At 36.8% G+C, this 17,095-nt stretch overlaps 1 protein-coding gene across 3 annotated transcripts in view; it reads left to right on the forward strand.

The window, feature by feature from the left end:
- The first annotated feature begins 1,664 nt into the window (after positions 1 to 1,664).
- Positions 1,665 to 17,095, forward strand: part of LOC116257431 (uncharacterized) — a 42,570-nt gene continuing 27,139 nt past the window's right edge. For 2 of the 3 annotated variants that reach the window (XM_031634167.2, XM_031634168.2), the window contains exons 1-14: positions 1,665 to 2,109; positions 3,038 to 3,955; positions 4,837 to 4,942; positions 5,100 to 5,197; positions 5,886 to 6,038; positions 8,867 to 8,935; positions 9,016 to 9,138; positions 9,215 to 9,364; positions 9,611 to 9,742; positions 9,849 to 9,928; positions 10,157 to 10,251; positions 10,339 to 10,406; positions 11,844 to 11,945; positions 12,076 to 12,164. In XM_031634167.2, coding sequence (XP_031490027.1) covers positions 1,951 to 2,109; positions 3,038 to 3,955; positions 4,837 to 4,942; positions 5,100 to 5,197; positions 5,886 to 6,038; positions 8,867 to 8,935; positions 9,016 to 9,138; positions 9,215 to 9,364; positions 9,611 to 9,742; positions 9,849 to 9,928; positions 10,157 to 10,251; positions 10,339 to 10,406; positions 11,844 to 11,945; positions 12,076 to 12,164 — 2,342 coding nt within the window. In that variant the 5' untranslated portion in view covers positions 1,665 to 1,950. Of the gene's footprint in view, positions 2,110 to 3,037; positions 3,956 to 4,805; positions 4,943 to 5,099; positions 5,198 to 5,885; positions 6,039 to 8,866; positions 8,936 to 9,015; positions 9,139 to 9,214; positions 9,365 to 9,610; positions 9,743 to 9,848; positions 9,929 to 10,156; positions 10,252 to 10,338; positions 10,407 to 11,843; positions 11,946 to 12,075; positions 12,165 to 17,095 lie in introns of those variants that run through there. The other variant, XM_031634169.2, reaches the window with a different exon arrangement.

A 17,095-nucleotide genomic window follows, 5' to 3' on the forward strand; every position in this document is an offset into this window, starting at 1 on the left:
AGGATTTTTTTTTTTTTTTGGTATTATACGGCTTAAACAATGTAAAGTGCTTACAAGTTATGGAAAATAAACAAGACAACATTTAAAAAATAAGTAGATAAACAATAAGTAAAAAATATAAAAATGGAAACAAGCAGTTTAGCATTAAAAAGAACATGATGCGAACGCTTCAATGAAAAAAATGCAAAAACCTGTATTTTCGCTTTTTTGGGGCATTTTAATAAAAAAAATATGGTGTTTATTTTCCCATTTTATTCGGTTGACTTATTTTTCTCGTTTTTAACATAAGTAAACTGGCATTTGGTGCTCTTGCCATTTTCTGTTATTTTCTCTGCTGGCTCGTTTTTTACTTTGCTGTTTGTATTAAGGTATAAATCATTTGGCAGATTATCTGTACTTAAGTGAGAAAAATGATCCTTCAGAAATTTTTTGAGAAAATCCCATCTCATGCACAGAGGGCAAACTATGCTGCTCAAAGTGTTAGGCTCCATACGCATAAGCAGAGCTAAGAACAATCACGCACCTAGGCCGGACCGGCTCGGCTAGATGCTATGCTTTAAACAGTACAAAAATTATATAGAAGCTAATAAAATATAATACTAAATTATACATAAAACTATATGGTCACTTGTATAGAAAATTTGAAATAAGCTAATTGCGGGATGCGGCTGAAATTAAAATTTGCCACTAAAACTGAACTGTTGCTAATACTTTTAAGTTAAAGACTTTTGACAATATATTTTAATTCAGCTTATTTTAATTTTTCCAATTATATAAACACATCTACTATTACATAAAAATAATGCATAATCATTGAAATGCAAACACATGTAATCTTGCATAAAAAATGTTAAAAACAGTGCATAATCATTGAATACATGTTGATAGTCGCATTAAATATACGACAATGTGCAAATGCAATGTAGGGGTAGATGCGACTAGAGGTTATCTTACATTAGTTGGTTCCCTTTAGAAAAAAAAAGGGAATAAAATGGCATACTACTAACTAAAACTAACAATGAAATCGGAACACGTTAAAATGAGGTTGTAAATTGCAACAAGAAAACAATTAAAATGCACAATAGTGAGAAATAATGCACTAAATTTTGTATAACATTACAAGAGACTAAAAGTTTGAGATATCAAATTGAACAATCAAATTTTAAAAGTATATAACAAAAACAAGATTAGAAGTGTCAATGCTTTTCAATGTTATAGGATATTGCAACATGCAAAATTTTATTATTTCTTCAATGGAAACTGTTAAATATTAATTTTAAACTTTAAGATAAAAATATTAAAACGGAAGTGAAAAATGAATAAAGGCTTCCTAATTTTTTTAAGAGGCGCTGGATGGTTCAGAATTTTGATTGAAGAATGAAAATTATAGAACCATAATTCCTCTTAAAACTGAAATGGAATAAACAATTTCAAGTTTTAGTTTTCTAATTTAAAAAATAAAATACCTCATTTGTGAAAAAAATTGAATTCATTAAAAAATGAGCATTTTGAATGTATATCAAACGGCCCTTTCAATCGTCGGGTCCGCTATCGGGTTTGGATTCCCACTCCTGCCCATCTAATGTCCAGATCCGGATCCAAGCATAGTGGCTCGCCGATAAATACTAGGGTTTGAATAAAAACCCGCGAACTTACAAACAGTGGCTGGAAATCGAGCTCTCTCATGCGTTCTGGTCCGATGGGTGGTTGGGAAAGAATGCTGGTGTTGCGGAATCGAATTCTGACTACTGGGGAGACGTATAGTTGATGGGAACTGATGAACTTTCTCACAGGAGGGATGATCGGTGTCTCTCAAAGATGACGGACTATGAAATTAGACATTCGACTGAATGATAAAACCCCGTAGATTGATCAGTTTTGATAGGTCGAGAAAGCAAAGAATTCTGGATCATCGTTGCAAAGATTGTGCAGGGTATCGGACGAGAAGTCATGGATGGGCCGGAATTAAAGGTTAATGTCCGAACCCTAGACGGAAGAAGTATGACCGTTGCGGTTGCTAATGGTCAGACGGTGAAAATTTTAAGGGATATATTAAAGGAATCGTTGGCCACCGCAGGCGATTGTCAGAATTTTCATCTATTTTTGAAGGTACTCTCATTCGCAGTCTAGGAGTTGGGCTTCTTTTTCCTTATCTCGAATTGGCAAAGTGGAACTTCCTCGCGAGAATAATTGGCTAGAATAAAACCTTTTTCGCCAAAACTTTGTCTATTCTTCTGGTGGGCAGATTTTTTTTGGCAAATTAGCATCTGGTTGTCTAGGAAGCTTGGAGAAAACCTGTTAAATTTGTGCATGCACTCATAAGAACATTAAAACCTAAGTACATGGAACAACTTGAACTGTTATCTCGTTTTATTGGTGCACCAAGAAACAATGTGCTGAGTTGATCGTACCGAAATGCTTGCATTGCTTCGGTTCACGCTACATAGACTGTCGACGCAAAAATGTGTTGAACCTGTCATTCATGGATATGCCAGAAGCTTTTTGACATTCATTTGGAGTGGTTGCAAGTGGCGAGAATATATGGTGAGATGGAGTGGCATTGGTTTCGGTGGGACAACAAATTTGTCTGATACCATTTAATTGAAATTATAAGTGTTACTTAGTTGTAATTGGCCTAAAAGTGGTCGTTTTCTTTCTCTATGTGCACATATTTGTGATGTGTATCGGTGCAATCGTCCCTGGCAGTGGATAAAAAATTTTCCAACTAATATTTCCATAAGAAGTTGAAAACTATCTTTAGATTTATTTATTTACTAATAGTACACGTGCCAAATGGTCTGCCCTTCTGGAGAACTAGGTCGTTCGAGTAAAACTGAAACCAAATAAATCTTTTAACTGAGGAAAGAACGAGATGAGATTTACAAAGGTAGAAGCAAAAGATTAGAAATGCATATTGTCCTACTTATACCTTCAAATATGCTTAATGTAAATATGCAAATATGCTCCTTCTTGGTTTTTTGGTATCTAAAATGCGTGCTGTTATTCTGTCACAAAAATTCAGTTTACTTTGTTGCAGGGCCAAAAGTTGAACTTAGAGGATAAGTTAGAGCATGCCTTGATCAGATCTGAAGATTTTATAGTTCTCATGCCCTATAGAAAGAAAAAACAATCTTTAACTGATGTCAGCACATGGCAGAGTTATCCATCTCATGAAACAGGGGGGAATGAGACACATCCTGGTTGTTCAACAAAAACTAGGACACATTTAAAATGGAGTAGCTCCAGTGCCAGTTCCAGTGCTGCTGAGGGCAGATCTACAAACATGATTTGCAACTCTAAGCCGGAGGACACTCAAATTAGATCCTTTACAGAGGCTGCTTGGTCTGATATAGTGTCTGATCTTTCATCTGTCTCAGAGATTATGCGGGACTCCTCCAATGTCGATATACCTTTGAAGAAGAAAGGTTCATCAACGAGAGTAAGCCTTAGAAATGAGGACTTGCTGAGATTTTTTGGCCTAGTGGATGCAAATTCATCTAGAAGGTCAAATCATTCCAGCAGTAATGATCTTGGATCATGTGTTTCTGAAGCTGTTGACATTCCATGTCCTTTAAGCCCCTGGTGTGCCATCAAAGACAAGTGTTATGAGCAGTTTTATCAAATCATAGAGTCTGTAAATTGCTTGTTGGATTTACAAACAGGGAGCTGCTTGCTGTTTCAGGAATTTGGCAAAGCATCCTTTATGGCAACTAATCTTTCTAAGGTGGATGGAATTGCATGCTCTGATGAAAGAAGTCAATGCATTTGCCCTTCATGGTTGAAGAAAGTCCTCAAGGTGTTCACTTTTTTAAACATTATATATGCTTATCTTCAGATAAGCAACATGAAGGTTGCTTGGTCTAGTGTGGAGGAGTTACTTAGAAGTATTAAGATTTTTGACACGGAGCTTATCACTGTTAGTGATATAGAGGACCTTTCAGTTCTTTGCCCAAAGGTAACTACAATAATGGTTGGACATCCTGTTACTTGAGTTATTTGCGGTTTTGATCCAAAGTGCATAGAGTGTCAGCAAAAAAAAAATAGTCTGTCATATTGGCAAAATTGTTTAGATATCTTTTTGATGTGTTATGATGCTCTTATATGTGGTCTGAATGTGCTCAACAAAAAAATATCAAGAGCTCTTTTTTTCCTACTTCTTCAAGTTCCATGTTTTTGTTTTCATGTTGCAGTTTGACTGTAAATTTCATTGGCTAGATTTTATCATCGGAAGTCTTATTTTATAAGCATAATTGCGCAATATGAATTCAAAAATTGACTTGCTTAAGGATGTCTTCAAATAACACATTTTTCTGTGTGAGAGGTGGAGTAGAATGACTGAAGTGTAATGATCCAATGCTTTATTTCTGTCTCAGTTGATCCTAATTCGAATTAGAAATGTGTTGACTGTTTCCCCAACAACTAAAATTTCACATATTTGATTTTATCTGTCAATTCATTTTCTTCCATGCGAGTTTGATTATCTATATGAATTAGAAATCTTGCCATTGCTGCTGTATCTATCTTATTCCTGTAGTACTATTATGAATATGCCATTAGTTAACTATGGATGATGAGACCATTATGGAGTCGATTCAAGTATTCCGATTTGGATAACATTATTTGTCTTGTATCTGCATGCACTTTATTTTATATGTTTGTCTGCTAAAGTGCGCATGATAGTTTTTAGCCATTCTGGTGTTTGTACTTTGTACACGTGGTTCATTCTATTTCTTGTAAGTGTTTGTGAAATATATGAATGCATTAAATCTGTAAAGTTGGCCTGTTGCTTCTTTCTTTTTTTTTAGCTCCAGGATAAAATTCTGCATTTGTATTCAGACAGTTCAGCTTAATGCTAGAGAAGGCCATATGGACGAATCAGACATTCCTATCAATATCGTTGATCCAGATATCATGGTTATGGATAGCCTTGGCATGAGAATTGGTGAGCTTCAAGACATTATGCAATTACAGAGATGCCCCTGGTTAATTTTCTGCAATGGTGCTCTTATATAAATATATTCTGTTGGGAGAGAGGATGGTTTCTAGTTAAGATTCTTGAAGCCTAAAAACATTGTCATTTGTTTTTGGACTTTCCTTAGCCAAGAAGCAGATTTTTGGTCAGGCTATTGTAGATATTATAATGAATCGGCAACACAATTTTGAAAAAGAGATTTGGAGGATTGTCAAGGATTTTTGGGTGAGTTAGCTTCTTGCACTTTCTGATGGTTGTTAATCCTTTTTGTTGTTTTTTTTTTTTTCGTGATGTATGGGTTATTTTGATTGACGTGAATTGAAGATTTTTTATGTGATCGTTTGACATGATTGTATTACCTTACTCGGCATATTATTGCTGCGACATTCTAGTAGTTCTGAGCCTGATAAAGGAGACACTTGCACTACAATAATTTAATATGCTTTGAATATAATATTGGCATAATATTATATTCAGCAAAAGTTTTATAGAGGATAGATTTGCAGGTTGAGTGGAGGTAAGTATCCTTCATAGTTACCTTGCCTTTAGGACTTGCCACTCTTAATGAAAATTCAGGTAGGTCCTCTATGAAAAGATGACATTTCAAAATATGGGAGAGCGGTTGTGGATCTGGATGTACATCACGAATAGTGGTATGCAGAAAATAGGCAGTGGCATACTTGTAATTTTGTTGTATTTTATCCAAATGGCAATGATATAATGATATTTCCGGTACATGTGGCAACATTGTATTTAAAATTGCATACTTTCTCCTTGTCCTGCTTGTACAGCTCATCTGTGTGGAAATTATTCTCATTTGGTTATGGAAGTAGCCACAGAAAAGTTCTGTAGCTGCACATCGGGTGGCTCTGGCTTGTTGTGCTCAACATTAGTTGTGTTCCCTGTAATGCAGGTATCAAAAGCATCTATAACAGGCTCATCTCATTCTTTGACGCTGGATGATGTTCTCATTTTTGTGAAAGAAGGAAACAATGTTACCATGAAGACTAAGAAACTGAAACGTACAAGGGAGAGCAAAACCCCTACAAGAAATTCACAGTGCAAGGTAGTTTTTGCTTCAAATAAGTTTCATGTTGAACAGTTAAAGTTCATTGCATTGGGACTTCTTGTCTATGGATAAGCTGTATTAAAGAACTGCAAATAATATTATTAAAATGTAATAGTGTCTGTGTAAAGTCAGTTCTTGCATGCTGTGGTGGGCAGTGACAGTAAGTTATTCTATTTACTGCTCAAAAAGGTGTAGACTTCACCTTTAAGACAGTATATCTGTACTCCTTTATATTATTACTTTATCATTGCTCTCTTGTTACTTCAACATGGTATTGCAATGGTGGGTCTAATTATTACTTCTTTACTTTCTCTTTATTGGAAATGTTTTTTTACCTCGATCATGAACTCGTTTGTGTTGGCAGCTTCTCTTGTTGTGGTGAAGTGCGTAGTATTTGGGTTTAAACTTTGAAGCCATGTATCCTTTTTTTTTTATGGTGAGCAGCTAAGGCCTAAGGGAACACAGTCTCCATCTTTTATTTGGTAGCATGATATGTGCCTCTATGGCTAGCAGTAAAAAACCATTTCATCGTTGTGCACTAAAGGACTCAAACTTATAACCTGATGCTGGTACCTGAAATATGCTTGAGATCTGGAGCCATTGAAGGAATGATGAGTGGAAGAAAATTTACAAAAAATCACCTAACTTTTGGGCTAATAAGAAATCACCTCCCGACTTTTAAAGGGCAACAAATAGGTGCTCAACTTTGGAGAGAAATTCTTAAAGAGCTCCTTATTGGCAGAGATGAAAAGCATTAATTTTGAGGTGAAATTATCGAATTACCCTTTTCTCCATTTCTTCTTCTCCTACCCTTCCCTTGGTCCTTTTGCATGTTGGTCTCTGTGCAACTTGCCTTTTGGTCGCCCTTCATGTGCCTTTAGACTTTGATTAAGGGGATGATGACTCAGTTTCTTGCTGGTGCTTTGGCTCGAACTTTGATTTGTGAAGAAGGTTTCTTAGGCTCATCTCTCTTGCTCTATGAAGGCAGGAATCACCAGCTGACTTGGATCATGCCCCTAGACCTGTGAACCATTATGTCTCTCTTCTGCTTTTCTGTATGTGAAGATTTCTGTTCTGATTTTTTCGTCATTCCTTTATCTTGGCTTTCTTTGCAAGACAGACTGTTGAGCATAGCATTTTGAAATTGTCTTTCCTGAATTTTGGGCCAATTTTTCCCTATGAGATTTCAACCTTTGATGTTTCAGGGTGCGCTGGCATGTCTATTTTGGGAGGAAATTTGTGGTTCTTGGTCACATGATTTAGATTTTTGTTCTTGGCAGTGGATCTTGGGCACGTCCGTGCATTTGGGGTTGTTCTTTTCTTGAGAGTGGGATAGTTGAGGTTGCAAACGTCTTCATTGAGCTCCTCCAAACTGTGCTACCAATGCAACTTGCTTGTTAGGGTGTGGACCAGGTAGAGCATCGGTTGTCTCGACTGCTATCGAGGGTTTCTATAAAGATTGAGAGTCCTAGTAGGTCATCGAGGATGCAAGCAGTTTATTGAGTTGGATCGATACCTGGTCTACTCATTTATAATAATGGCACTTTGTAATTCCTTTGTGTTGTTTAAGGGTATTTTTCCATACTTTAATAGATATTATCGGTGCATATATAAATGAATAAACTGACCAGCAGTCAGGTGGTTGGTTTTCTGTTTAATTGCAGCCCCTTTTTCTCGCGTCCATTCTTCTTCATTCATAGTATATGTCTTGGGTGAATCAAAATCTTATATCTAGGACCTAGGGGGCCACCTTTTCAACTAGGCTGTGGTGGACATCCAAATGAAAAAGTCTTCAATTTTTCTCTTTTCTTCCCTTTCTTTCTTCTTTTTCTTTTCCCATTGTCTTCTCATTCCTCCTCCTCCTTTTTCTTTGTTCCTTTTACTGTTTTTGACCTGCCTAGGGCTCCCACCTAGTCCTTTTTGAAGGTCCAATACCTAGCGCTTTTCACTACATACACTATACACTTGTGCTCTTAGGTGGATCTTCTATGGCTTGGAAATGTAAGAAACAAACACAAGCCTCTATCCTATTAGAACACTATTTTTTGTTAATTTTTAGTATCTTTGAAATTTCTTTACTGTAAACTAGTTGTTTGTGATAGGCTAATAGAAAGGGAACCATCTGCATCATTAGCGCTCATTTGTTTCTGGAATATAGGAAGCTTGTGCGAAATGTCATTCTATTATGTATGGAAATAAAAACGTGATGCTTACCTTCTCGGCCATCTTTTCTCTTTGGTTGGTTGGTGGCCCCAGAAAGAAGGAAAAAAAAAAAAAGAGGGAAGGGAGCAAGGAGGGAGGAAAGGGGGTTGAAAGTGTATACTGTATAACTTGCTTAGCTTTTCATGCAGTTGTTTTGCTTTTTTTTTTTTTGGATACATGGAGACTTTTGCAGGATCAAATGAATCCATCCATTCCCATGTGCGTACAAAAATTCATAAGTACCCACATAAGCATGTACATATCCCCACAAAATTGGGTACATATGTAAATGCATGAATGAATATAAACATGTGTATAAGCATGCACATACACACATCACACACAGATGTATTACACGAGTTCCTGTGCATGTGAACTTATGCATATTTGTACTCTAGATACATAATTCTCTCTCTGCTTTTCTACTGTACATATGCTAATGCTATCTACGTGGTTGAAATGTGCCTTTCTTTCAATTATGACCTCTTGCTACTGGTTCTCTTTAAGAAACACTGCAAGGTCATTGAAATGTTAAAACTTTGTCCATTCAAATAAGATACATGAGTTGGTAATATGTGTCAGTGATCCTGAAACCATAATATCTGTTCCTATCAAACCAACAGGACAGACATCAGATGCTACCAGAAAAAATGCTTGAACATCTAAGAGAGGGAATCGGCTCTCATGAACAGGTTTCTTTTCAAGTGTATGGTTTCTATTACAAAATTCTGTTGGTATGTTTGTCCTCCTAACTGGAATTAGAATTTTCCAGATTGTCCATGTGGAATATATTAGGTCCAGAACAGCCATGCATGTAGAGATTCCAAACAATCTCTTGAGTACTACACGAGCCGCACTTAGAAAGATGGGGATATCTAGATTATATAGTCATCAGGTACCAAGAGTAACAAAACCTCTCTGCGCATTTTATATACATGAGACTTTGTAAATACTAAAAGTGTTTTCCTCAGGAGGAATCAATACGCTATTCACTTTCCGGTAAGAATGTCGTTGTGTCAACCTCAACTGCTAGTGGGAAATCCCTGTGCTACAACGTGCCAGTTCTGGAAGCACTGTCTCAAGACTTAACATCATGTGCTATATATATATTTCCGACAAAGGTAAGTCGACATGATGAGCTGATACTCAAGGAAATTAATAAGACCTAAGTGGCTAAGTCCACTTGAACACCTGATACTCCAGGAAATTGCAACAAGAACTTGTCCTCTACTGTTCTTATTTTCTCATTTGCCATAGGGTTCAATTCTAGAGCTGTTTGAAGTACTTTTCCCCTTGATGTCTGTATCCCTAATATTATTCTTACCTAAAGTTTCCAGAATCTGCATGTAATGGTTTGGAATGTGCAGGCCTTGGCTCAAGACCAGTTGCGTGTGTTGTTAGAAATAACAGGATATGCTGAGGTTGGTTTAGACATTGGAGTTTATGATGGTGACACTTCTCAAGCTGATCGATCATGGAGCCATGCCAACGCTAGACTAGTAATTTTGCAGCTAAAGCAAATTTCTGTTGTCTATCCATCTTTTGTTATCTACTATATCATGCATCATGTTTTCCATTTGATATTTTATGATCTTTGATGTGCAGTTGATTACAAATCCAGATATGTTGCACAAATCAATTTTGCCATTTCATTTTCAATTCCAGCGGATTTTGTCAAACCTCAGGTTTTCTTATTTTACCTGCAATTGACTGCTTCAACTTAATTAAACAGGCTGCTCTATTCTTTACAAGTGTTCTTTCTGTGAAGTTCCTAATCATATGCTTGGATATGTATCTATTATATTTTGCCTTGTCTTTCATATTTAAAAGTTATCTAATGTTTCTTAAGCTTGTAACCATTTTCTAAGGATCTTTTTATTATTCCATTGATTACCCAAGTTTGCTTGAAGCAGGTTTGTTGTCATTGATGAAGCCCATGCATATAAAGGTGCATTTGGATGCCACACGGCTCTTATCTTACGCCGACTACGTAGATTATGTTGCCATGGTAAATACTTGTATGCCTACTGTTCCCCTGCTGGAGCATTTGTACTTGCTTTGTGTATCTCAGAGATTGCTTTGCCTTTAACTGCAGTATATGGGAGTGATCCATCCTTTGTATTATGCACAGCCACTTCTGCTAATCCTCGTGAGCATGCAATGGTATGATTTTTCCTTTTTCTTTCGAAACGCAACAGAAATTTTTTCCCAGCTTGCAGATTTTCCAGATGACATTGTGAAATATGTGCAAGGTGAATATTAGTAATTCAATATAGCAAAACAATTGCCATGAGTACTCGAGTAGCTGTATGTCATTGTGGTTAAAGTAGATGAAGGAATGCTGCTATGCAAACTGAAAGCATGACAATGCCCAAAATGCAAATGAAACATAAAACCAAGGGGCTGGCCGTTCTCAGAAATACTTCCAGCAGTGATTGTGATGCAGTGTTTAGGGTTTTGTCTTCTTAAAGCCAGTGGTATTGCTACTCAAAGAGAGAAATAAGGTATAGTAGAGGAACTTAGGAAGAAAGCAAAAGGAACAAACAGAAATCAACAATTATTAATCAAATTCAGTACTTCTCAAAGAAAATCACATGATCCCTTAAATAGGGCTTCATGAATATTTAGATCAAAGGTCAAACCAAATAGACATATAAAAGGTCCAAAATCAACACATCAAAATTCAAATGAAAACAAATAACACACAACTACAGTAGAGTCACTCTAAAATCCAGTCTAAATGGATTAGTTCTGTATCAATCTCACCATGTTGAATTGTTTGGCTCCTGACTTGGAGTTCTTCAACTTCCATGAGCTTGATGCATGACTGACAAATTTAGAGTGGATATTAGAGTGCCTGTATTTTAGTTGTTGCTTTATTTGTTTTCATTTGATTAGTCAGGAATATCCATATTGGTTGGAAGGCCCCATCTAAGGGAACATGTGATTTTCTTTGAGGATTATTAAAGTTGATTAATGATTAAGCCCTAATTTTCCAATGGCAGCCTCTTTGTTTTAGATGTGACCTTTATATTTTACACTGGCTTAATTATACATAAGTAGTACATGTCCATTTTTTTGCAATAATATTGGGGAGGATGCTGGCAGGTCTTGCAGCAGATGTGTACATAAGTAAAGCACAAAATAACAAACCTGCCACACCATACACATGCAGGTTCTTAAAGCATAATACAACATATTGGTCAGGAAACATAGGGAGTTCCAAAGGTTCCCAATCCGGATCCCCAAACTAAATAAAGATAATACTCTTTTTGAAAAGGTTTGAGAAACTCAAAGGGAGTTCAAAAGGAATTTATATTCTCAATCAATTGCATCCATAATTGCAAAGAGCTTTCATCTATTTGTAGATGAGAGAAGCTAATAGTTAAACCTTCAACACTCATAATAATCAGACTTCATAACTCTTAATCATGTATATATCTAGTGTAGATTATTAACAAACAATAAGACAAATCTAGTTTATAAGATAATCAGGGTCAATGACTTCACAGGTATTCCTCATGATTTATTTGCTGTGTTGTAGGAGGTAATATTTTTTTTACTATTGTTTACATTTTTTTATTTTTGTGAATGTCTTAGGAGCTTACAGGCCTTGGATCTGTAGAGCTGGTTCAGAATGATGGAAGCCCTTCTGGTCCAAAGCTCTTTGTATTGTGGAACCCTCCACTTCGCTCGATGAATGTATGTACACTGCACTGGTGCTTTTTCTCAAGAATTAACAGTGTGAACTTCATTGATGTGGTCTCTGAAACTTCATACTGTCTTCATTTTGTTTTCTCAAGAATTAACAGTGTGAACTTCATTGTGCCAGGGATCATCAAGATTGCATGGGCCTAAATTGCAAACCAGTCTACCAGAAAGTGTATCTGCAAATGAAGACAATATGGCTAAACGTTCTAGGTGGAAAAACATTCTCATTATTTCACATTATTGTTTCAGTTAAAATTGAACTGTTTCCAATAACATGTGATGATATATATAGTAGTGTTGATAATGGAGCACAAAAAGTTTGTAATGACTACACACAATCATCTGTAATGTCAGCAACGACCTTCTTGTTTTTCACCTGCTCACAAGTTTACCATCTTATAAGTTGCTAATAGAATATGTTCATGTATGCTTGGAGTCATTTTTTGTCTGAGGTGTTAGTGGATATTTTCTCCATGATGGTGTTATGAGTATTTTACTGAGCCATATCAGAAATTTTGCCTACAGCTCCTCTCGTTTCAAGTTCCAAGGCCTTTCTCTCTTTTATAGTGTGGACAAGTTTGAGATAGGTTATAATTTTAAATTTTTATTTAAAATTTTGAGTCATCAAAGTCAAATCCAAGATGTATGCCATCAAGCATTCATGAGCAACTGTATGCCAGCCAATTTCTTGTGTAGGCTCATCTAGACACTAGCTGGTCAATGGAAACAGTTCTGAAAACTTGTAGATAAGTTATTAGGTGCAGCATAAAGAATGTTATAAGAAATTGCTTTGTGGGCTTTGCTCGTGACGTACCCTAAAGCACTCGCTTCGCAGAACGAGCAAATCCTGTAGCAAACAAAGCATGACGCCGAAAATAGACCAATTTGAGATCATCCTTCCATTAGAATTAGCAGAAGCAATGTCTCGGCTAAGATCACAAGCTGGATTGGAGATAGCGGACTTGAACCACTGATATCCAACACAGGGTAAACCACCGCCTCTCAGGTACAGGAAAGAAACTTAACTTTTGATGAAATAACGAAAACATGGTCAAGCTACAAATTGTTCATTTAACTGCCTATTTACTGTTGTCAGTGGCCGACTTCTCTAAAGTGTAAGAATCTTCAGAAGTTTGTGTCTCTCCGAATGAAAACAAGAAAGATTGAGAAGAGAGGATAGAGAAGAAGTTGATGGAAGCAAAGGTGCAGTCGGCGCTAGGTGGCCCTGCAATCCTTAATCACTATTATAACATTAACCTAATCTGATTACAACAGATTGTACACAAAAGTGTAAAAAATTACAAGTATGCCACCGCCTAGTATAATTGAGTGTGTGGATTATAAAAGAATTGGACCGGGTCTGGACAGACCCGATCCCATGCGCACAAACTTAACAGCCCCCCTCAAGTTGTGCATGAGATTTGACCATGCATAACTTGTTCTTCAATTCCCAGAAGTGCTGCCCTGTGAGTCCTTTGGTGAAGAGATCAACTATTTGTTCACTGGTGGATATATACATAGGCAAGATCTCGACTTCTTCAACCTTCTGACGAATGAAGTGTTGATCAATCTCTATGTGTTTGGTGCAATTATGTAGAACTGGGTTGAAGGCAATTTTTATTGCACTTTGGTTGTCACATAGTAACGATGACTGAACAATAGGAAGAGTGAGCTCTCCAAGCAAATGTCGTAACCATGACGCTTCAGCTGTCCCAGCAGCCATTGCTCTATATGATAGAAATCTAGCACCAATATCTGTAACCAGAAAACAACACTCACGCAGGAAGATAGAGATAGAGAGAGAGAGAGAGAGAGAGAGAGAGAGAGGGAGAGAGAGAATGAAAACAAGAAGAAACTGAGGAGAAGAAGCCGTAGCCAAAATGGTTTGCACGGCCTCTATTTATAATCTCATTTTTAGAATTCTAAGAGTCTCCAATCGTAGAATCCTAGGAGATTTCACAAGCTTCAAGGACATTAATTACATCATAGAAACCTAAGAGACTTCACATATTACAAGGATATTAACTACAACATAGAATCCTAGGAGACTCTTCACATGTTACAAGGACATTAAATATCTTAACACATTCTACAAGGAGGTGGAATCCTAAGAGACTCCTCTTCAACGTGCTGGTGAAAGATTTATATTTTAACACCCTCCCTCAAGTTGTGCATGGTTTTGCACCATGTACAACTTGCCTTTTAGAAACCAGAATCGTTCCTTTGTTAATCCTTTTGTAAATAAGTCTGCAACTTGTTCATCTGTACGAACATAAATAGGCTGAATCTCCTTGTCTTCCACCTTTTGTCTAACAAAGCGTTGATCAATCTCAATGTGCTTTGTTCGACCATGTTGTACGGGATTAAAGGCAATGTTAATAGCGCTTTGATTATCGCACATTAACATTGATGTTTTAATCTTTTCTCCAATGTCTTCTAGCAAATGTCTAACCCATGTAACTTCAGCAGTACCTGCAGCCATGCATCTGTATTCAGCTTCAGTGCTGGATCTTGCTACTGCCTTTTGCTTTCGACAACTCCAAGACATAAGATTACGTCCAATGAAAATACAAAAACCAGAAATGGACTTTCTTTGATCGGGATCTCCAGCCCAATCTGCATCTGTGAATGTCATAAGTTGATGTCCAGTAGTTATATTTTCACTTTTACCATAAACTAAGCCATCTCCTGCTGTCCCTTTAAGATATCTTAATATTCTTTTGACAACATCCATGTGAGTATCTCTAGGTGCATGCATAAATTGAGATACTTGATTCACAGCATATATAATATCTGGTCTAGTAAATGTAAGATATTGAAGTGCCCCAACAATACTTCGATATTGCGTAGGATCTTCATATAACTCCCCATCTTGAGCACTTAGTCTTTGATTTAGAACACTAGGAGTTCCAACAGGCTTACAATCAGACATACCTGACTTTTTCAGCAGATCCAACGTGTATTTCTGTTGTGTCAATGTGAGGCGATTATTGTGCCTATCAAACTCCACTCCAAGAAAGAATCGTAAATCACCAAGCTCTTTCATTTTGAAGTTTTGCATCATCAAAACTTTAGCTTCTTCTATGTGTTTTTCTGAATTGCCTGTGATAACAATATCATCAACATATATAAGAAGTAAAGTAAATATGTTTTCCTTTCGATAAATGAAAAGAGAGTGATCTAGAGGACATCTCCGAAAACCACATTCTTGAATCTTGCAAGAGAAACTGTCAAACCACGAACGTGAGGCCTGTTTAAGTCCATAAATAGATTTTATTAGTTTGCAAACCCATGCATGAGAGTCTCCTTTCGTGTATCCTGGAGGTTGTTCCATATATACTTCCTCCCTTAAATCACCATGAAGAAAAGCATTCTTCACGTCCTTTTGATGTAGTCTCCATCCATATTCAACTGCCAATGATATAATCACGTGAATTGTTCCCATTTTGATCACAGGGCTGAATGTCTCATCATAATCTTCTCCATATTGTTGTGTAAACCCTTTTGCTACTAACCTTGCTTTGTGTCTTTCTATGCTGCCATCAGGTTTGTATTTAATTTTGTATACCCATTTGGAGCCCACTACGTTCTTTTCGTGTGGCCTCAGAACGATCTCCCATGTTCCACGTTCATGCAAGACATCCATTTCTTCTTTCATAGCCTTTCTCCAATGATGTGATTTTGATGCTTGATCAAATGAAGTAGGTTCTTCCTCCTTGTCAACTTTTGCCATGAATAACTGAAAATCAAGTGATAAAGAATCATAGCTAACCCACCTGTGAATGGGATGACGAATGCGTTGGGATCTTCTAAGGTGGGGCATGTTGTCTTCTTCACTGTGAGCATCTCTGTCCCTTAGTCGTCGACTGTAGATAAGACCCGAATACCGATGTGCATTGTTGCTCTGTTCTTCATTATTGTTTTCGTGATGACTTGATGACTGTGTTGGATCTTCTTGATTTTCACTTTGAGCCATATCCGACGGTTGTATTGCTCTCTCTGAATCTTCACTTTGAGGCACATCATTTTCTATAACAGGATCTGCATTGAATAACTGTGTACTGGTCCAGGGATCATAAGATTCAATGGTCATAGGCATTTCATTTGTATTATCAAAACTATGTTCATCAAAAATGACATTTCTTGAAGTTTTGATACGTTTAGTTGTTGGATTATAGCATCAAAAACCTTTATATTCATCAGCATATCCAACGAATCTACATTGAATAGCTTTGTCTTGAAACTTGTTCCTCAAGGCAGCATCAACGTGAACATAGCATACACAACCAAAAACCTTCAAGTTCTTGTAATCAGGTTGTTTGCCTAAGAGTGTAAAATATGGCGATTTAGACATCAAGAGTGTCATAGGCAAACAATTTATTATGTATACAGCAGTATGGAAGGCTTCAGTCCACAAGGAAATGGGCACATTAGTATCATGCATCATGCTCATGGCGCTTTCAACTATATGTCGATGTTTCCGCTCAACTACACCATTTTGTTGTGGTGTGTAAGGGCAGGAAATTTGTCTAGTTATCCCTTTTTCACGTAGAAATTCAATAAAATCAAGCGAGGAATATTCTCCCCCTCCATCACATTGAAAATGCACCACATTGGATGAAAATTTAGTTTGAATCATGACATAGAAGTTTCGAAATATGTGAGGTACTTCTGATTTGTGTTTCATGAAGTAAATCCAGGTGAAACGTGAGTAAGAGTCAATGAATAAGACATAATATCTTGACCCAGACATGGAATCAATAGGGGCTGGCCCCCATACATCAGAAAAAATAGTTTCAAAAGGTTTGGAAGCCCTTTGATTTATATTATGGAAAGGTAAAACATGACTCTTACAAAGTCCACAACTTGAACATTTTTTGACACTTGAAGTAAGAGGTAAACTTGATCTTGGAATGAGACTATCTGTGACAAGTTTTTCAATGAAATGTCGACCACAGTGTCCTAGCCGACTATGCCACAAATCAGACTCCAAAAATTGGTTAGGGCCCCTTACTTTTGATTGAAAATGGCAAGAACTTGACACTGATGACGCATTATGAGAAAGAGAAAATGTCTTCAATCCTATATCAAAAGTGGATGAATCCTTGGGTAGACATTCCTTGAGGACGTACATATTCCCT

The sequence above is a fragment of the Nymphaea colorata genome, chromosome 7 (genome assembly GCF_008831285.2).
Source record: "Nymphaea colorata isolate Beijing-Zhang1983 chromosome 7, ASM883128v2, whole genome shotgun sequence".
NCBI lineage: Eukaryota > Viridiplantae > Streptophyta > Magnoliopsida > Nymphaeales > Nymphaeaceae > Nymphaea > Nymphaea colorata.